Source organism: Perissodus microlepis, chromosome 10, assembly GCF_051167445.1.
Source record: "Perissodus microlepis isolate ML-2025 ecotype Zambia chromosome 10, ASM5116744v1, whole genome shotgun sequence".
Classification (NCBI taxonomy): Eukaryota; Metazoa; Chordata; class Actinopteri; order Cichliformes; family Cichlidae; genus Perissodus; species Perissodus microlepis.
In genome coordinates, this window is record NC_140470.1 from 18,138,288 (window position 1) to 18,161,249 (window position 22,962).

The window sequence follows — 22,962 nt, forward strand, 5'->3', positions numbered from 1 at the left end:
GTCCTTGATCCAGCACAGCTGATTTAAAAGGCTACATTACCTCCTCAACATGTCTTGAAGTTCTCCAGAGGCCTGGTAATGAACTAATCATTTGATTCAGGTGTGCTAACCCAGGGTGAGATCTAAAACCTGCAGGACACCGGCACTCAAGTTGCCTACCCCTGCACTAGAGAGCTGAGACACAATTGGACCAGGCAACAGAATAACGCTGGGGAACTGAGCAGTACACTCTAAATCAGGACAAAGGAAGACTGAGACAGTATATACAGGAGGAGAACTGGAGACACATAGGAAACACACCCGAAGCAAATCGGGAATATTGAGGAATAACAAGACAAGGGAAGTAAACTCTACATAAGACACACAAGACAAAAGACTTTCACAATAAAACAGGAAAGAAGAAGCAGAATATGAACAGAGACTGCAAAGGATAAAATTAATTATAAAGGAAACTATAGTATATTATTTATACACGAGAAGAGTCAAACAGCATAAGAGATTCTCAATAAACAAGGAATCACAAAACCCAAAAGAACTGTAAATACAAAACCCTGGGTCTAAAAACCCAGGGATCCTAACAAATAATTTAAATGAATTTGTTGGCACTAGTCTACTTTTACTGGGGCACATACGCTTATGTTGCTAAGGATGTTTCTTACAGTTAGATTCATAGTGACACATTTTATTTTGCGATTGATTAAATTTTTTTTTCAATGAAAACTGTGTCAAAGCTTTGATTGCAACTATAGAGCCAGGTATACAATATGCATATTAGTTAACTATATTTTTCAAAGAACAATGGTAATTGAACTTATTATGTAAAGAAAACAGACTAAATGAAAGATTTAGGTTTTAACCTGTTTAACTTGAACATCTTCAAGTATGCCTTACCTTGCCTTCCTTTGTCATGACTTAGATTCTAGTTTCTTGGCGCTATTCCTTGGATGCATGAAATATCAGTATAAATGCAAAAATTAAAGAGAGCGCATTAACATATTTAATGTAAAATAACATGAAAAATCTGTTAGTACAGTTGTTAAATTTACGATTTAACGTTGATTTAAAGCTAAAGCATCTGTATTTTAATTTATCATGCTGATCTACAATAATCTTCCCAATGTTACCTCCTGAAAAGCTAAGTATTTTTATGTGATGTTAAATTTATATAATTTTATTATATTACACTGAAACCTGAGCTGCTGGAATTTTACTTTTTTTTTTTTTTTTTTGCCACCCAGTGAGTAGAAAATAAGATGGTCATTAATCTACCCAATTAATGGCCATGTGACAAAGTTACTTGCTTCTGCTGCATCACAGTCTTAGAGGTAAAATACAAATACCAGGTTGGTCATGAGACGCCTCACTTTAGTGCACTGCTTATGTAGTTTGGGCAAAATTTCATTACAGCAACTTTGGATCAGATGCTTCACTTTGTGTTATATGCTTTTATCTGTGATTTTTATGACTAAGGAAACCTATTTGTAATGGACTCAGAAGAAAAAGCCACTACTAAGTCTAATTCCACATTTGTTCGCCCTGCAATATTTTATCTCAGTGGATTTTCCAACATCCCTCATGTTAAATATTTCTATGTTTTCCTGTGTTTTGTCTACATCATGACTGTTTTGGGTAATGGTTTTCTTCTCTCAGTTATTTGGCTGGTGAAGACTCTTCATACTCCTAAATACATGATTGTGTTCAACATGGCTTTGGCAGATTTGTGTGGGAGCACAGCTCTCATCCCAAAACTATTAGATACATTTCTGTTTGACAGGAGATACATTGTTTATGATGCCTGTTTAAGTTATATGTTCTTTGTTTTGTTTTTTGGAGGTGTGCAGTCATGGACACTTGTCACGATGGCATATGACAGACTTATAGCAATTTGTTTCCCTTTAAGGTATCATAGCATTGTGACTAAAACATCTATTACATCAATGTTGCTGTTTATATGGCTTGTTATGTTGAGTCTAACAACATTAGTTGTTGGGCTTATTAATCGTCTTTCCTTCTGTGACTCTGTTGTGGTTAACAGCTTTTTCTGTGATCATGGACCAATATATCGTCTGGCATGTAATGATCCATCTTTAAATATCATTATGGCACAGGTTGTTGTCAGTATAGGAGCCTTTATTCCGCTAATATTCATAGCCTGCACTTATGTTTGCATTTCCATAGCGCTGAGCAAAATTGCATCAGGAGAGGAACGACTTAAAGCACTGAAAACTTGTACTTCTCATCTGATCCTTGTTGCTATTTTGTTCCTACCATTTCTAGGTACAAACATTGCTGTAAGGACCTCCTACTTTCATCCTAATGCCAGAATTATAAACTCAACTTTGACACACACCATACCAGCTTTGATCAATCCTATTGTATATGCTTTAAAGACAGAAGAAGTAATGAATGCAGTCAAGAAGCTTTGGAAAATAAATAATATTAGCAGTCCAGTCACAAAATGGTGAACCAAATGTTTCTATTATATTGACCCATTTGGGACTATTACAGTATACTTAAAAAAAAAAAAAAACAAGTTCTAGCTATTTGTGCTATAATATTACATTTAGAAATAGTGTATTATGTTATGTTCTTCACTGTATATCATGTTTACACAAAATGTTTTGAATACTGTATATTGTATGGAAAATAATTTTAACACCCACAACCCTTGAAAAAAAGTTTTAAAAAAGCAATGAATGAATGAAAGTTGAATTTATGTACCTGATTTTTTTTAAGTTATATATTTAAATATAAAAACCAGGAGGACAGTTGGAACTGTGTATTCACCTTTATTTGATCAGGAAGTAAAAAAATAATTGGTTTAGCAACAATGTCCCTAAACATATGAATATATGACTATGGGTTCTTCTATATGACATATGTAAAATCTGAAAGAAAGCCATCATATAAACACAATGAACAAAACTTATCATTCAGACCTCAGGCAATAAATTCCACTAAGAAAATATGAACCATTTCCTATTTGAAAAGAAGTAAGAGGAAGCGAGTGCTTATCATATTTCATCAAATGTATTTGTTCTTGTATATGCACATATATACACTATCTATAGATAATATATCTAGTTATATTAATATAAAGATGCCCATATATTGATGTATAATTATGTAATTATGCCAATCCAAAATATTCCTTTTTCTATTTCTACTTCTTGGTTCATTTTGAATCACAAATTAAGTTTAAAGCAGCCAGCCCTGTTACGTTTGTGGACAGTGTTAGAGCAGCATACACAGGGCTGTACTGTGCATGTGATGAAAAAAAACTGCCTGTGCGATAAATTATTTTGCATAAGTAGCACTTGTGGCCTCTCTTGTGGCCTCTCTTCCCTGTGCCATGGCTTCTAACATCTAACATCAAATTGAGAAATAAAGGGTAGAATGCTGCAACCCGGGCTGCTCATCACTGTCTTTGTTACCCGTTGACGGTGTTGGACTGAATGATGTGCTGGGGTCAACATTCTGCTTTCTTAGCTAGCTTTGCATTAAGTTGCTGTCTGTGCAGATTCTTGAATAGAGTAGAAGTTGTTTTAGCATCATAATACAGTTGTTTTTGTCCCGGAAGCGGTCACCATTTTGATCATCACACTCTTGTGCTATCTTGATATAATAAAAGTCAATTTGTCTCCCTTTAAGGTATCATAGTATTGTTACTGAAACATCAATTGCTGTTATTCTGCTGTTTGTATGGATTTTTTTGGTGAGTGCAATTGCAACCATGGTTGGGCTTCTTAATCGTCTTTCATTCTGTAGATCTTTAGTAATAAACAGCTTTTATTGTGATCATTGACCAGTTTATCATCTAGCTTGTAATGATACATCTTTAAATTTCAAGTTAGCGTTTTCCCTAGTCATTATAATTCTCATCATTCCCCTAGCATTCATAGTAGTCACATATATCTGTATTCCCATAGCACTGAGGAGGACTACTTCAAGAGAGGAACGAGTCAGAGCGTTAAAAACTTGTACTTCTCACCTGATCCTTGTGGTCATTTTCTTCTTGCCAGTTGGAATTACTAACATAGTTGCAATGGCCTTCTACATTGATCCTAATGCTAGAATGATAAATTACACATTGACACACACCATACCACCTTTGCTCAATCCTATTGTATATGCTTTAAAGAGAGAAGTAGTGAAAAATGCAATAAAAAAAGCTTTGTAAAAGAAATAATGTTAGCAATACAGTCACAAAATGGTGAATCATATGCCTCTACTTAGACTATTACAGTAGACTTTCTTTTAGCAAATAAACTACAACTATTGACCTGCTCAATATATGTGCTATAATATTTAGAAATAATAATAATGTGTTATGTGTTCATTACTGTATATCATGTTTACATAAAATGTTGAATATCATATAAAATAATAGTATATTTTAGATAAATTATTTTACAAGCTTAACACATAATTTAAACAAAACAAAACAAATTACGTGTGTATGTACTTTATGTTTTCGTCATGCACACACATGCATTCCTCTCATCTTAGGCCCTCAAAAAGAAAATAAATGTGTGCAAACTGAGCTGCTTTTCACAAAATGTCTGAAAACAAATTTTTACAAAATTAAACTGAAAGTGTTTTTTTTATTACAATTAATCCCCAATCAGTTATAAAAAAAAAATTGTAGTGATGCTTTTACTACAGTACATTTATTACAGTCTAATTTAATGGTTACATGAGAAAATATTAATATATTTAATGAATAAAAACTTAGGTCCCGATTCTCTTTTTTAAAAGACATTCAGTTGTGAAAATCTTTCTAAACTTGTGCATGTCAGTATGTTTTGCTAACCAAGAAGTTGCATGGCTGGCACCATGTATTCACTTTCATTTCAGCAAGAAATAAAACCATGTAAAGAATTTCCTTTACAAGAATGTCCTTACACATATGAGTCACCATACATCACCATGGGTTGTTGTTTAACAGGTTCTTTTAACAGGTGTAGTCCTATTGTGAAACTTTTTTAATACATGTTGTTTACATGAGAGAGTTCTTTCTTCTCTACATATAAATCATGTGTGAGTGTATCTTGATTCCTCTGCCTTTTCAGAAAAAGATATTGTTTTTTATTTCTTGATTACTTAAGTTTTGTCTTTGTGTTTCCACAGTGCAGTACCATGCAGCAGTACTGCATTTTCTCAAAGAAAGGATGTTTGGTAACTTCATTTTCTTGTGTTCTGAGTGAACACTATTTCAGCATTTGTCCACTGTTTTAGAAAATGTTTAATTTAAGAAATTTTTCATCACTCATCTAAGTGACATCTAAGTGACTGAAAAAAGACTGAAAAAAAAGTATGCTATTGTTTAGTAAACAATTAAGCAAATACAAGTAATCTGTAGGTAGTAAGAAAATAAACTAAAATAAACGGCGTTTGGAATCACCGTAAACAGAGATTTTTTAAAACTCCTTCTTTGGGTTTATGTGTGGACGAGGAATACAGAGTTCGTCACGCAACGTTAAAGGTATGTGCCTTTTTCCACGTCACGCTGTGCGCCACGTTATTGTTTACAGGAGATGAATTGCAGAATGGCAGATAGTCAGATTAACAGTATTTTGCCTCTATCTTCAGGTTTTACACGCTTACATACACACGCAGTTACTGTCCCTCTATTTAGAAAGGCAGAGGTGTCATGGTGTGATTATTTTACATGTAGTTGTTTTTTTACCTGTGTAATAATATTCAACATTGCTATCAATACATTTTTCAAAAAATGCCTCTCTGTGCAAAATGAGTTTAAAAACATAAACAACTGTGGGATACTGTTTGTCCATGATTTAGACAGGGGGAACAAATCGTGGCAGGATCAGCCTGATATTATTTGTATCCCGCTGTAACTTTACTGTATAAAGAGCTAATATCTCCAAAATGTCAGGAGTAGTTATTTATTACAAGAAGTGTTTGTGAACTAAAAATCAAGAATGTGGGATACTGTTTGTCCGTGATTTGAAGAGCCCAGCGCGTGCTCTCGACGCAGGGAAAACCAATTCTGCTGAGGAGACCTATCTTGGCACTTGTGCAGGTGAAACCAAAGGGAAGACATGCTTCACCATATTTTCTAGTCTTTGGCTTAGAATGAAGTTGGTTTGGAAACGTATTCAGCGATACTTCATCTCCTGCTTTGCGTTTGTGTGGGCGCCCCGTGCTAGCGGTGTCCAAACGTTGTTTTGTTTTTTCCCTTTTCATGCCGCGCCCCCCCCTGCAATGGCTCTGCGATCCCACACTTTGGGAAGGTCTGCTTTAATTAATTTATTATCAACAAAAATATAAAATTATGCACAAAATGAATTACTAATGTAAAAAAAAAACCATGTTTTTTATTTATATATATTTATATATAAATATGCTTTTATTTATCCCTTTAAGACTCTCCTTTGAGTCTCATGCAAAGGAGACAACAAGGACTGCCTTTTATCATCCAAGGATGTCATGGTCCTGAGTCTGTGACTCAGGGCTTTTGTATTATCATAGAGCCAAGTCCGCCAGAGCTTATCTTTATATTTTTACATGCTGTAGTGCCATTTTTGGGAGCATTTTAAGTTGCTATACATCAATACAACTGTTATATCCCAAATTTTAATAATATGTAAGCATTAAGTCTATAGTAACTACATAAATTGCAAAAAAGTGCAATAAACTACAAAAAAATTGAAAATTGTTTTAGTTTTTTTTTTTTTCTACATGTATTTCTAGTTAGAGAAATTTAAGAGGTTTATCCCTCAAAACTATAAATACAAAAAAGTTGCACAAAATAGTTTCCCACCACAGGAAATTTATTTTGAGTGTCTTCATAGTTGTATTTTTGAGATACACCAATTTTTATATACTGCAGGAAAACTGAAAATAAATATTCTAATGCAAATTTGCAAAGAAAACAGCATGTGCATCAAAATAAACTATTTCCAGCTGTGCAATTTGAGTTCTAAGCATCCCCGAAACTATACAGAAAAGCATAAAGTCAAACATTACTTTAAAAAACATCAGTATAAGCTTATAAGGCCCCGAAGGTGAAAAACTATATTTTCCATGAAAATGACATCACTTCCGGTTTCGGGCAGGTAATGGTGGACAAGCGAGAGTTCATGCTGACATCTATTCCAACGTGGAAGTGTTATGAGCAGCTGATCAGATCGGCAAAGCCTGTTTCTGGAATATTATGTTTTTGTTGCTGCAAATGCTTTTTCCGAAATTTTTGCAAGGCCATATGTGGAAGGAAACTGGGACTTAGGACATCCTGATGGCATAAAATGTAAATACAACTCCTCCGGTTTCATATGAAAAATTTTTTATTGCGCTAGCTTATGTGTTGTACAGGGATTTAAAAATAGTTATGCAAAACGGAGCGTGCCGCTCCGACCGGTTACTCCACAAAAATGTAAAAAATAAATTATAAAATACAAAAAGCAACTATTTACATTTCAACTTTTAACTATCTAAATGTTCAGCTTTGTCCTTTTAAACAAATTTAAAGTGAAACAACACAAAACACTGCAAACCAGAACACAATGAAATATAAATTAAAATATGCAAAACAAAAAGAAAATGCACGTTCTCTGTCATATAGGCCTGGGATGATTTTTTTGGGAGAGTGTTTTCCTGCTTGAAATTGCATACACAGGATTCACTGCATGAATAAACTTTTCTGAATCCTTTATCATCCGCAACTGAAAATAGTTGTGGATGATTACTATACCTTTCTAATGTGATGATGTTGTCTCTTGTTGCTGCCTCTGGCTCTCTTTCTTTCTCTCTTCTGCTCTGTTCCTGTGCTATTGGGAGTGTAACTACCGCCCCTCCCCCCTCAGCTCAGCACAAACACAAGGGTCACGTGCTGCGTGAAGTGGGAGAGAGAGAGAGGGTGAGAGAACGAAAAAAAAAACCCACGGCTCTCTCTTCGTTCACTTCAAAGAGCCGACTGTTAAGCTACGTTCGTAAAGCGCATCAAATCTGACTTTTTTGACCCTATGCGACCCATATCCGATCATGGTATGACAGTGTGAACGGCACAAAACCGATATTTTCAAATCTGATCTGGGTCACTTTCATATGTGGTACTGAATCCGATACATATCTGATGTTTTAGAAAGTGACTGCTGTTTGAACGGTCATGTCACATTAAATCTGTCTTTTACGTCACTGACACAAGACACATGCCAATTATCAGCGCCGGAGAAGCGCCCGAGAAGACATCGCGAACGCTTCCTGGCCATCCGGTGTAGATGTTAGTGAAACTGTTGGGAAGACAACGTTGGAGAAACGTGAACATTTTATTTATACTGTATAATCTGCAGATTCTGACAGAAATCTGCAACTATCCTTTGAAGCACCGCTCCTCTCTAAAACAGCAATAAGGATAATTATTAGGCCATTTGTAAATAACAAAATAACTTTATAACTTAAAGCAAAATTTGGAAACGTAAAGTCCGAAACAAGTCTTTATATTAAGGACCATCAGTCAAACAATACTGTTTGTTCTGGGTCTAAACAGAGCGCGTTGTGAGTGACGTCTTCTTTTGCACATACGGGCCGCTTTGAGAGTTCACACTAGAGCGCGTTTGCTGTCACATTTTATTTGTAGTGTGAACAAGCAGACAAAAAAAAATCAGATTTGATCAAAAAATCGGAATTGAGCATTAAGACCTGCAGTGTGAACCGTGAGGCGTTTTGTTCACCACCGACACATCACTAGTGAAGAGGCCTCTCCATTTACATGAACAAATTGGAGCCTATTAGACAGATATGATTTCAACCACTGCAGTGCAATACCCTTAATACCTATGGCATGTTCTCATCTCTTTAGTAAAATATTGTGGTCAACGGTATTGAATGCTGTACTCAGGACAAGCACCTAGATGCATCCACTGTCAGAGTTCATGAGAAGATCATTTGTAACCTTCACTAAAACTGTTTCCGTACAGTGCAGAGCTCTAAAACCTGACTGAAATTTTTCAAATGATCCTTTCCTCTGTAGATGATCAGTTAGCTGTTTTACAATTTTTTCATCAAAAAGATTTTTAAGATAAAAGGATGGGCTGAAATTGGCCTATAATTACCTCAGACAGCTGTGTCAAGTGATGGCTTTTTTAAGGGTTTAACTATTGCCAGCTTAAAGGCCTGTGCTACATAGCCGATTATTAGAGATAGGTTGATCATATTTAAGTTTGAAACATTAATTAATGGAAGGTGTGATGGCTGCACTTACAGCCACACAGTGGTAATACCCACCATGTTAGTGTAGAGGCTTATAAGTAACATTGCATTCACATTTCTTTCTTTAAATATAGGAATTTATTTACAGGACAATAAATAACTGGTTTTGGTTTAGAGTTAATTCACATATCCACATAACACTGCATTCTAAAATAAGTGCGCACATTTTAGTTTACACTGTTATGTATGATTAATTTTTTGTTTTCTGAGTTACCTTAGTTGCAGCTGTTCCAGTCCCTTGATTAAGGAGCCAAGAGGTGGAAAAGGGGCGGAGCGAGCTTTAAAGGAAGACTACAAATTGGTTCATGCCATAACTCAGGACCATGGGGGGGAATTGGAGTTCATTATGTTTGGCTTAGTTAGGTTTTGTGTGTTTTACCCCTTCTCCTGTTTTTGTGGGCTGATCAGCCACTATTTAAGTTTCCCCTTTGTCTCATTAAGTTAGGTCAGTTTGTTTGAGTTATCAGTTGTGTTGTCAACTTTGAGTAGAGTTTTGTTATTTTGACCTCTTTTATGGGCCCAAGATTTTGATTCTTTTTGCATGATTTAACCAATTATGTTTTTTGGGTTAAATAAAAAAATCTTTTTTTTTGGACTTTAACCTGTGCCTAAGTTTCCTTCACTGCTCGGTCCATCACAGAAGGACTCCCTTGATGAGTCTTGTAGGAATGGAGTCTAAAAGACGCATTGATGGTTTGAAGAAAGTGATTACTGAAATTAACTCAATTGGAGAAAAACAGTCTAAATAAATATCAATGGTACTGAAAGTACCATTGTACTGCCATATTTTAAGTCTACTCCCTTATCGCCCGGCCAAGATCGCCATTACATGGCTCCCACGCACTGGCAAGCGAAAGCAAGGCCGACCAAAGATCACATGGCGTCGATCATTTATGGATGATCTGAGATCCGTCGACATTGCCTGGAACGAAGCGGAAGCCGTCACCGCTCGTTAGCTGCCCGATTGGCATAGGAGGAACTAAGTGCTAAATGCTAAAGGTTCTGAAAGTAGCAGTACATAGTATTACTGTCATGGTACTGGATCTTTGAGGTAGTGTTTCATTGTTTTCTATGTTTCCAGAGTGTTTATTGGAATATTCAATAAAGGTTAAAATCTAAGTATTAATCAGTATTAGTGTGAATAGCTCTTACAGGTTACTCTAGCCCTTTAAAACTAACAGACCCCTGGGGCCTACTGTTCAGGCCACTAAACTGTATGCAATTATATTCCAAGTGCACCTATCTAGAGGGGATCTGCAGTAACAGGTATAGTGTACCAGATTTCAAACGGTTGAATGCGTTGTGTCACACAGCAACAGCAGGCCTCTCCTCATCCCAGTGTGGAGTCCATGCAGCTCTGGCCCACAATATGTAAAAGAAAATACAAACTATCAAAACAATGGTGTGGTTTCTCTACAACCACTTTAAAATCAACTTTAACAGCCACTTTAAAATCAAATGTAATAGTGGGGTAAAACAGAGACAAATATGAAGCAAGGTGTAGTCAAAAATAAGCCACTAATAATAACTTGTAATATTTAAATCCCCACTAAGATGGATCAGTTACAAAATATTCAAACAAATGTAACTTGGCTGAAAATACTATTCAATGTGCAGAATCAGATCATTAAAACTCATTATACACATAAAACAAAACCTGTACATTTACACATACCTAAAAGACAAAGTGGTTCAGCAAAATCAGTGTCACACAGCAACAGCAGGCCTCTCCTCATCCCTGTTTAGCACAAGTGAGGAACACATAAACGGATGGTGTAACAGATAAAAGCTAGTTCCAATTACTATTTTCCTCGTTCAAAGTAATCAAAAACACTTTGGGGGCCTTTAGCCATAAGAACTAATACTTAGTAAAGAAAAATACACCAAATTTAAACGTATAATTTAGTACAGGGAGAGGAGCTACAGAAAGTGTGCCTTACCAGTGTGGAGTCCATGCAGCTCTGGCTGGGAACCCCCACACATGCCCCACTTCAACAGTGACATGTGGAACCTTAGTTTTACAAAAATTAAATTTACACAACAAAAAAAATAAACTATATACAATACAGTTTTGAGAATGTTCACACTCAGTATATTATATCTCAGCTACAATAGCTTATAGGTACCAGGCCCAGCAGCAAGGCTGCTAAGGCTCCCAGCTTTTAGTAGTACAGGCAACAAGGTAGACACCTGGGAGACAGAGGTAGTTAGAACTGGGCAAGTTCCCTCACCCATCAGCTCCATCTGAACTCTGAATTGCCTGCTGGAGATTACGAGAGATGTTTAAACAGAGAGCTAATATACACTTCCTGTATTGGGGTGCTTGTCCCCAAGACATAGGCCCTTTCTCAGTTCTCAAGTACGCGAGTACGTACTCGCCGAGAACGCACGGGAGTACGAACTCGCCGAGAACGCGAGCACGGACTCGCGATTTGTACAATTGGAACACCAGCGTACTTGATGATGTCACAGGTCAGGCTAACATCACCAGGCTGGATCGGCTGCTCCACTATCAATAAAGAATGAAATAAAATTACATATAAACATTACTCTGTGTGTTTTCATTGAAAAAATAATACATGAAAAATATTTTTAACTACTTTACCTGCACTATAGCAAGATGTGCGCCTATATAAAGAGCCACCGGCGGGAAATAATCGCGGGAATAGTTTGTGGTATCAGTGGTTGATCTGGTCAGTAAAAAGATAAGGAAAGGAAAAGAGAAAAAAGGAAAATGGATCAGGTGGTTGTCGCAGTTGCTGCCGGCATTCTGTACCTTCAGACTGAAACCGAAACAGCGCAACTGAGAAGACGGATCCGGGAGAGAAGAGCCAGGATGAAGATGAGGGAGAGACGTGCCTTGATAAACTATACAGTTTAACAAAGATATCACTGTGGAGTACTGAAACAAGCTTTACTCTCCAAAGACAAGTGAATTGTCAAGTAACTTAACAACACAAACAGGACATTTGTATGTCATGCAAATGGTCAGAAATACACACTTAAGAAAGCCATCGAAGTTCATATTGTGTTTTAATCACAAATTTAAGTAAACATGTAATAAATGTATTACATGTATAAGAACAAGCGTCATGTTAACAAATGATAGCCGTAAGGTAACTTTTATGCTTATTGCAGCTGCTAGCTAAAAACGCTAATTTAGCGTAGTTTGCCCTGAATTCAGCTTTGACAAACAAATATGATCGACTGTTTCTAGTAGAATTCCAAAGTTGTCATCTTGGACCCTCTCAGAGTACCCCCTCTGTATGCCTGCAGAGACCCCTACAGTAGGGAAACATGCAAAACGGTGTCCAAACCTCTGTATTTTAGCTTTATTTATGTCTTGCACAGCATCCCAACTCTTTAGCTAACTTAATAACTTTAGCTAAAGTGAATAGTTAGTGTAATTCATTAGTGCAGCATTACTGGCTCACCTCTGTTTGAAGTGATATAATATGATATACAACTATCACTGAAACAGCAAACTTTGTAAATAAGCAAACAACACTTCTCATTCTCTAAACGTTTGGCCACAGCTGTAGATTACACTATCAGTGCTTGTTCACTCTTGACAATAATTACATTTCTAAATTTACTTTGTGCATTTACAGGTAAACAATATCTAATATTTTATCTAAATGACTGCTTTGTCTTTGAAAAGGGTGAAGAGCCTGAGGCCAGTGACAGTCCAGTTCTACTCTAAGTACATCCTTACAGTGGCTCACAGGACAAGGCCACATTCCTGTCCTGTCAGAAGAGAAGAGAAACTTCTGTCTTCATGCAGTTCAACCACACCTGTCATATTCCATATGACAGGGGTCTCAAACTCCAGTCCTCAAGGGCCAGTGTCATGCAACTTTTCCATGCCCTCGAGGACTGGAGTTTGAGACCCCTGCCGTATGGTGTTCATGCTGTTTTCTACCCCACAGTTACAGCATGTCTGACTGCCTGTTCAGCATATGCAAAAATATGAGTTTAAGCATGTGATGACTAAGGCCTTCCATTATGGTGTTTGTCATCACATGTCACAGACATCTGGATGATCATTTGGAATAAACTAAAAACTTGTTACTTCATCTTTTATCTTTATTATTATTATTATTGTTCTTATTTTACATTGTTAGGCATTAGGTTTATTTGTAGTAGTCCTTTCCAACTTCTTTCCCTCTTCCATGTTACTGTGGCAGCTTGTCAGCATCTATTTGGGTTTAGAAGTGGAACAGAAAGTAAGGAAATCCAAAGTGCCATTAAAACCAGGAGAGGTTCTCATATTTCAGAAGAAGGGATTAATTCAAAAGAAATGACTTCAATGCCATATTTTATTTAGGAACCCTGGAGAGCACTTTGCAAAATAACACATTCTTATAATTTCACCCTCAGATGAGCCAAGCTACGACTGTCAGGGAAGGTGATGTAGGTACAGAGCATATGAGAGTGGTTAAGTTTGTCTCTTGTCTAGATGAAGGCACAAGAGGGATCAATGGCAAGGCGTAGAGATTCAGTATCTTCAGTCTTCAGTGGACACTCCATTTCTGGCACAAAACACCTGTGAAAGATGGTCGATTTAGGAGGTGACCCGACAACTTCAGCCTGTCAAACATATTAATGGAGCAGTATGTTTTAAAAAAAAAATAAAAAATCTAATTAAGCATGCACTCAGTACCCTAAGAATTATTATGGTAGTTAAACACAGTGATAGTTGTATATCATATTATATCACTTCAAACAGAGGTGATCCAGTAATGCTGCACTAATGAATTACACTAACTATTCACTTTAGCTAAAGTTATTAAGTTAGCTAAAGAGTTGGGATGCTGTGCAAGACATAAATAAAGCTAAAATACAGAGGTTTGGACACCGTTTTGCATGTTTCCCTACTGTAGGGGTCTCTGCAAGCATACAGAGGGGGTACTCTGAGAGGGTACAAGATGACAACTTTGGAATTCTACTAGAAACAGTCGATCATATTTGTTTGTCAAAGCTGAATTCAGGGCAAACTACGCTAAATTAGCGTTTTTAGCTAGCAGCTACAATAAGCATAAAAGTTACCTTACGGGTATCATTTGTTAACATGACGCTTGTTCTTATACATGTAACACATTTATTACCAACCTGAGAGTTTATCCGCTGGTCATTCAACATGACGAATGACTTCTGAAGTCTTAATTCAGCTCACGACGCTGTAGATTCCCGTCAGTAACACTTTCGGTCCGCTAGTAAAACGTAGTTCTATTAATCTGCGCTTGAACCGGAACCGGATGTAAGTTCCAAAAAACTGAATTTTGGAACTGAAATTGAATTGTAGAACTGAAACTGAATGGTGAGAAGTGAAACTGAAATTATTCGAGAGCTGAATTTTTAAAGGATAAAATGCAGTTTCAAAGCAAATCAATTCATTTTCAAAATATAAAATTCAATTTCAATTTAGTGATGATCATTTTCAAACCATAAATTCAATTTCAAATTAGACTAATTCAAATTCAGTTTTCAAAAGCATTTATTCAAGTTACAATTCAGATTCAATCTGAGCAATTCAAATTCAAATTTAACTTATTCAAATTCAGTTTCTGATGGCACAGATTTCTGCCCATAGCTAAGGCCAAAAGAAAAAGCCTATTTTAAACTGTTGGTTAAAAAAAAAAGTAAATTCAAATCATATTTTTTTTTCCAAATTAGTGTTAGTTAGTTAAGTTAATTAGTTAAAATACATCTTTATTTGTTCAGCTTGTAAATAGTGTACATTAGTGTTCGTTTTTGTATATTTGCTTGTGCGCTCACGGTTGTATAGGTTGAATTCAATGTTAAAAGTTATTGTAACTGTTACACTTGTTTAAATGATGTTTTACTTTGACTAAAGAGATTCTCTGTTGCACATGCAGCAGAAACCTCACTTCATTATTGAGATTTAAATTGCTTTATTTAAAATTTTTCGACAAGTTTTTCAAACAGTGATAGATATCGGTCTGCCCTTACAGTAGCTGCCCTCTCCCTCTCTTCCTCCCTAGTCAGCGCCTGTCTCTCTCTCTTCCTCTCTTTCCGCCTGGTCTTTTAGAAACAGAAGTACAGCCTGGCTGTCCCTGGGCCTCTTCCTCTGGCTCTTCCTCGACACTTCGGTAGAAGGGGACGAGGCTGGAGTGCTGACTGCACCACCTGCAGTGGATGTGAGGTTTGCTGCAACTACCAGGGGTGGACTTATTGAGTGCTGCCCCTGGAGCACAGCATCCATCATTTTGTACCACTGCCAGGTGGCGGCAGTCGGGCTACCTTCCTCTACTCCCTTGCCTGTGGGTGGGTCCCTAAGCTCCTGAAAATATGTATTAATTGCTATATTGTCACAGATACAATTACTCTATTATTAAATGGCAAAGTACATTTAATTACCAAAAACAAACAAAAAACAAAAACAAAAAACAGGGCCTTACATTTCAGGAATGGTAAACAGGTTTTTTTTTAAACCTGTCTAAGAAATCAGATAGGAACAGGTACATTACCTTGTATTTGGCCTTCAGATTGTTCCATTTCTTTTGTGCTTGCTTAGCTGTTATGGCCAGGCCTGAAGAGCTAACAAAGTCCCTGAGGGAAAAGAATGTTGCACTGTCACTTCGATAGCTAGTTATCATAAGATGTGCTCCTCTAATCCTTCCCTAGAAAACAGGGAGCAGCAAAAGCAGTCAGTACTTACTCCCATCCAGTCTTGCAGGAATTTCTCTTTCCTGTAAAAAGGCTCTCATTTTCCGCCCGCCACTCAATGAGAGCCTGTGTTTCCGCACTTGTCCCTTGATTAAAATATCAAATATCAAATATTGCATTAATATATTAACAATCCAAGCAAATAAAAGTAGGGGAAAATGACAGCAAAACAATCAGGTGCTTTATTAAAACTTACTGTTGATACAAACGTAAAAATAACTTAAGGTTTTTAAACATTATACAGGATAGTACAAGATTTGTGTGAACGACTGGCTATTAAAATTGCCAAAGTGATTTAAATCAGAGCCTTTAGAGATAGCGGAAATTTCAAAACAAAATGCCAAACCTCTTGTGCTCGCTATTTGGCGGGCAAGGCCCCTCCGAAAACAGCATAGGAAATTTTTAATTAGGTTCTGTGCTGTTAAATTGACTAAATATTCGAAGTTTAAATAACTATATTCTCACATAAAAATGCATTGAAAATGCACTGCATATTACAACAATAGTAGTATTTAACTTACAATTATGCGTCTTCTCCTCGGCCATTTTCACAGAGGTCTTGCGAAATGCATTCTGGGATATTTAGCTGTACCAAGTCCACACAAGTCACCACCAATGCATGCTCGATAAAATGGGCGGCGCGAGAACACATCCGGGAATTTTTTGCGTTCTCGGCTTGATGCGTACTTCGGATTGGAACAGTACTTGGTCTCCGACTGATGACGTATCACGAGTACACGAGAACGCAAGTACGCACAAGTACGCATATTGAGAAAGGGCCATAGTTTCCCACAGGGGTCACTGTGTTGTGGCTTCTAACCCTTCCTCTTTGAGGAGAAGTGGAGAAATGAAGGGTAGAATGCTGCAACCCTGGCTGTTCATCGCTGCCTTTGTTACCTGTTGAAGCTGATGGATTGACTGATGGGCTAGGGTAAGCATGCGTTCAACTTTAAACATCATTCTGTTTTTTTGGCTAGCTTCGTTGGGGTCTGTGCAGATGCTTGAATAGAGTTGAAGTCGCGTTAGAATCATGATGCAATTGTTTCTGTCTTGAAAGCAGTTAGCACTTTTTATCAATATACTCATGTCCTTACATGATATAATAAAAGTATTGTCCATATCCCTAGTTCTCAAAAGCTGTAAACCACTGCACCGTTTTCACCATTTTCATTCCTAATGCATACAAACTGAAATTAACTGAGTATAAGCAAGTACAGAAGAAGAAAAACTGTTATTAAGATCATGAAAGCTAGAATTAAACATTCAAATTCAATTCAAGTTTATTGTTTTTATATTTAACAGGGGAGATATATGAGAATAATAATAATAATGGATTGGATTTATATAGCACTTTTCAAGGCACCCAAAGCGCTTTACAATGCCACTATTCATTCACTCTTGCATTCACACACTGGTGGAGACAAGCTACGGTTGTAGCCACAGCTGGCCTGGGGCAGACTAACAGAAGCGAGGCTGCCATATCGCGCCATCGGCCCCTCTGGCCAACACCAGCAGGCGATAGGGTAAAGTGTCTTGCCCAAGGACACAACGACCAAGACAGAGAGCCCGGGGATCGAACCGGCGACCTTCTGGTTACAGATACGCTTCCCAACCCCCTGAGGGCCACATGGACCAAACTAAGAAGGTTATTTTGGTCTATAGTGTTAAAGCTGAATAGGATCCAGCAGAAATGTCTGATATGATCGAAGGAAACCAAATACTGAGCAGTTTGGGGATGTCACCACAACCAATACTAAGAGAACAGTTTAATACTAAAATTTTGAAACTGCAACAGTATTTGCTTTTTTAGTGCCATATTCTATGCATACAAACTGATAGGTTAAACAGAAACATTTTGAGGTAAAGAAATGTGAACATGTTTTTGTAACATGCTTTTAGTAAAGTTGGAATCTCAGAATGTAAAGAAGAAATCTGGTCATCTGGACATGGCATTTTCAGTGGGAGAAACGTTTCATCACTCATCCAAGTGACTTCTTTAGTCTCAGCTGTGGCTTTTAAACCCCAAAGCATGCTGCACCAAAAATTGGTCCACCCCAAGGATCGGGTCCCCCGACACAAACAGAGTAATATAGTGTACGTTGTTAAGTGCCAGGACGATTGCTATGCTTTATAGATCAGGGAAACCAGATAACCTCTGGTTAAGTGGATGGCACAACAGAGGAGAGCTAACTCGTCTAGCCAGGAATCCGCAGTCTATTCACACCTACAGGCCTGTGGCCACTCTTTTAGTGATGAGGACGTACACATCCAGGGACATGGAGGAATGCTGGTTTGAGCGGGGAGTCAAGGAGACCATTTAAGTGAAAAAGGAAAGACCATCTCTGAATCGAAGAGAGGGCTAATCCACATAGCAAAATTGGTATGGCCCTGATCTGGCCGCACAACGTGCTTACACATGGCCCACATACCGCAAAGAATGACGGCCCTTTGGTGGCCCAGATCTGGTTTGCCAGATGTGGCCCACACATGGGCCAGCACAAAGCCAGTTGCAGACATACTGGTGGTCCTGTGCTGGCCCATGTGTGGAATACCTCTGGCAAACCTGATCTGGACCACCAAAGGGCCTTCATTCTTTGCGGTATGTGGGCCATGTCTAAGTTGTGTGCAGCCACGGGCAAGTTGTAGACACACTGCTGGCCCTGTGCCCAGAACAGTTTCAGCTCTGGCCCCAGATGTCAGCCTAATGTGTACCTTAATCAAGCCATGTAATAACAACATGTGCCAGAACATGAAAAACAGTGCAAAAGTAACCTGAAAACTCTGTTCAGACAGTGAATGGACTGAATCGTATATAGTACTTTTCTAGTCTCCCGGATTACTCAAAGTGCTCTATACAACATGCCACATTCTCGCAAACACACGCTTTCTCTAAATGAGTGCTTGCTAACTACATTCATACACATTCACACTCTTGACATGTAGACTGGAGGAGCCAGGGATCGAACCACTAACCTTCTGATCAGGAAGTGACCTGCTCTACCTCCGGAGCCATAGCCACCCGCTGGCAAAGATGAGTAAACCGTCACTAGGTTTTGGATAAAGTAGGTTTTGGATAAAGTGTACACTCACAAACTTGTCAAACCTGCATTTGAAACGTTGGCTACCATAGCAGTAAAGTATTGCAACATGGCATTTGGGTCTTCTAACTAAAATAGAAAAATAGGAACATAAATAGTGCCATCATTGCCAGACCTGGCCCACATCTGGTTGGCATGATCCTGCCATGACACCAGTCAGTCAGAAGTGCCAGCTTGATGCCAGATCCGGGCTAGACCTGTTTTCTATGAGCCTGGGCCACATAACCCAAACCACAATCAAGGCCAGATATGGCATGCCATCACATAGACAGTGCCATCTATGCCATGCATGGCCCATATCTGGATGGCATACGTCTTATCATGCCAAAAGTCAGCCAGCAGTGAAAATAACCCTAAGTCTAATTCCACATTTGTTCGCCCTGCAATATTTTATCTCAGTGGATTTTCCAACATCCCTCATGTTAAGTGTTTCTATGTCTTTCCTGTGTTTTGTCTACATCATGACTGTTTTGGGTAATGGCTTTCTTCTCTCAGGTTTTTGGCTGGTGAAGACTCTTCATACTCCTAAATACATGATTGTGTTCAACATGGCTTTGACAGATTTGTGTGGGAGCACAGCTCTCATCCCAAAAGTCTTAGATACTTTTCTGTTTCTGTTCTCAACAAGAACCGGTTTTCGATACCCATCCCTATGAAGGAGTGTGTATCCCTGCTGTTTCTCTCCTACTCCTGCGTGTGGCAGTTGTGGATGGACCTTCCTTTTTTCCTTTTCCTAGGAGCTGGAACAGGTTTTGTCACTGATTCCTCACTGGAGAATCCAATGCTTCCTGGCTTCCTGGCAAGGTTATGAGAGTTGTTGCTGCTCTCTTGCCTTAGTAGATCCTCACCCTCCACCATATTTTCAGTTCCATTTTCCAAATGATTTCCAGAATCGTCGACCATTGGAACCAAATTTTCAGGTTCCTGAGCCGCTGACCGCTCCACTTGGTACCGGATCTCCTCCATCCAAACACTGGGTGCTCAAACTCAGTGTCAGACTCTTGGTGCTCATTTGCAGAACTGACTTCTTAGTCATGTAGCCTTGGCTAGACCCGACACATGGCCTCAAGTTAGATCTGTGCACTCTTTTCACTGGCCCTCCTTCTAGAGGCACTACTGTGTACACCAGGTTCGGGCAACTCCAGGCCTCAAGGGCTGGTGTCCTGCAGGTTTTAGATATCACCCTGGGTCAACACACCTGAATCAAATGATTAGTTCATTACCAGGCCTCTGGAGAACGAAGCATAGCCTAGAACAGGGGCACTAGTCAACTTTTCCTTAAGTAATTCAAAAGCTTGTAAGCACTGTGACATCCAGGCTGAAGCAAAAAGCTGTTTAGCCCTGCCATGACTGGTCTTCTTAATGCAGACATTCACTACATCATGGAGTGGCCCTGCAGTTTGGAAAAAGCCCTCAATAAATCTCTTATACTAACTGCAAAATTCCAAAAAACTTGGCTCTATCACAGTACTGGGGATGGGCCATTTTGCCACAGCGCTTATCTTGTCAGGATCAGTGCTTATCCCCTGAGCCAACACTTCATGACCGAGAAACTTGAATTTGAGCCGGAGGAAATGGCATTTTTCAACCTTAACCTTGAGAAGAGACTCTCACAAGGTGATCCTGGAATATTGTTGAAAACACGAATAGATCATCCAAATAGATCAACACAATCTGAAAGACCAAATCACTCATTGTGGCCTGCCTCAGACATTGAAACATCATGGGGTCATTACATGACCTTGACTTTGAGGTCAAGGTCACTGAGATTCAAACTCATCTTAGATTTTAGTAGATGCACCTATGGTACGAATTATTGCATTTACAAACTTGAGTGTCCCCATCAGCCTTCCACACACAAACAAAGAGCATTAAAATCTCTTAGTGGCTTCAATTCAAATTTTGCTTGTTTAAACAAACTCAGACACAATTTAGTTTAAGACACTTAAAACTTTTTACTGCTTCCAGTGCTGTTTTAAGCATTTTTCATTAATGATTCAGTGCTCTTAAACAGTTACGCCATCATATTGATGATATAAACTCTGATAGAAAGAGGCACACCTACCTGAATTTCCAACTGTCACACAGTGATAGAGGTAATATATAAGCGGCACATCTTTCACAGTATAACCCACTTGTGCAATCCTCTGTCTTTGCGGGTGAATTTAGTTTTTTTACACAGCAACAATCAAGTAACTCATTATGCTTTATTCTATTCTACTGTTATTATGTTTAGGGAAACAAATATTTGCAATGGGAGCAGAAGCTAAAACCACTACCATCTTTAATACTACATTTGTTCGCCCTGCAAAATTTTATCTCAGTGGGTTTTCCAACATCCCTCATATTAGGTATTTCTATGCCTTCCTGTGTTTTGTCTACATCATGACTGTTTTGGGTAATGCTTTTCTTCTCTCACTTATTTCACTGGTGAAGACTCTTCATACTCCTAAATACATGATTGTGTTCAACATGGCTTTGACAGATTTGTGTGGAAGCACAGCTCTCATCCCAAAAGTCTTAGATACGTTTCTGTTTGACAGGAGATACATCCTCTATGACGCCTGTTTAAGTTATATGTTCTTTGTTATTTTCTTTGCAAGTGTGCAGTCATGGACACTTGTCACTATGGCATATGACAGACTTATAGCCATTTGTTTCCCTTTAAGGTATCATAGTATTGTGACAGAAACATCAGTTGCTGCAATTCTGCTGTTTGTATGGATTTTTTTAGTGAGTGTAATAGCAACCATGGTTGGGCTTGTTAATCGTCTCTCATTCTGTAGATCTTTGGTGGTTAACAGCTTTTTCTGTGATCACGGACCAGTTTCTCGTCTGGCTTGTAATGATACAACTTTAAATTACAACATGGCATCTGCACTTGTTGCTATACTTATCATCATTCCTCTTATATTCATAATAGCCACATATGTCTGTATTTTCATAGCACTGAGCAGGACTACGTCAAGAGAGGAGCGACTCAGAGCATTAAAAACTTGTACTTCTCACCTGATCCTTGTGGTCATTTTCTTCTTGCCAATTGGAATCACTAACATAGCTGCAATGGCCTCCTACATTGATCCTAATGCCAGAATGATAAATTCTGTATTGACACACACAATACCAGCTTTGCTCGATCCTATTGTATATGCTTTGAAGACAGAAGAAGTGATGAATGCAGTTAAGAAGCTTTGCAGAAGAACTTATCTCAATCGCATGAAAGCAAAAACAAGACCTTGTAATCACTGCTGTATTAAATCGTAGAGGAGTGTTATAGAATAACATATTGAAATTAACTTACTCATTTGTAATACAGTGCAATAGCCATAAATTATACCAGTAAAGCCAAGTGTTTCATAATATGTTGTGGACTGTTGTTAAGAGTGTTGAGAAGTAGAATTAAAATATGAAATTATGCATGACACAAATTGCAGTTCTGACTGAACTGTCTTTTGGTTTGAGAAAAAGCATCAAATTTAGCTTTTTCTCAAAAATTTTCTGATTTTCAGATTATCTGCTTATGTTTTTATTATTTATTATTATTGTAAATTGAAATGCAAAGCAAATGAAAGAAAAAATATTTTCTATATTTACTTGAAGTGAAGTATTGATTCCAGTGTTTGTAAAATAAAAATGTTAAGTAAGTTTGCAACCATAATTATAATAATTAAATTGAAAATGTTTTCATCTAAATAAAAATGTTTGGAACAATTGCTCTATCGGCAAAGGTGCAACAGTTTTTAATCATGATTATGTGAGGGGGGCACTTATATTGCATCACTGTATTAATTTACCTTTTAAAGGGCTGAGTCAAGGGATAGAGATGAAAGATTTACTTTTCATTTTCGTGCAATATACCTTTCACATTTGAACAATATAATATTTATATTGTACGAACGTGATAATTATGTATATTGTAATAACGTGATATTATATTGTTCAA

The 22,962-nt window shown here is 37.8% G+C and overlaps 3 protein-coding genes across 3 annotated transcripts; all 3 read left to right on the forward strand.

The window, feature by feature from the left end:
- The first annotated feature begins 1,484 nt into the window (after positions 1-1,484).
- Positions 1,485-2,465, forward strand: LOC146379238 (olfactory receptor 1-like). Its single transcript, XM_084941263.1, has one exon. It carries the CDS (start codon positions 1,485-1,487, stop codon positions 2,463-2,465), a length of 981 nt encoding a protein of 326 aa, XP_084797389.1.
- A 931-nt stretch (positions 2,466-3,396) lies between these two features.
- Positions 3,397-4,217, forward strand: LOC146379239 (olfactory receptor 5K4-like). Its single transcript, XM_084941090.1, is given in 3 exon segments — positions 3,397-3,423; positions 3,632-4,165; positions 4,167-4,217. Coding segments are annotated over 3 exon segments (612 nt in total).
- A 15,142-nt stretch (positions 4,218-19,359) lies between these two features.
- On the forward strand, positions 19,360-22,283 carry LOC146379240 (olfactory receptor 8G17-like). Its single transcript, XM_084941091.1, has 2 exons — positions 19,360-19,445; positions 21,371-22,283. The coding sequence occupies exon 2, from the start codon at positions 21,405-21,407 to the stop codon at positions 22,281-22,283; it is 879 nt and encodes a 292-aa protein (XP_084797217.1). The 5' UTR covers positions 19,360-19,445; positions 21,371-21,404.
- Positions 22,284-22,962: the final 679 nt, after the last annotated feature.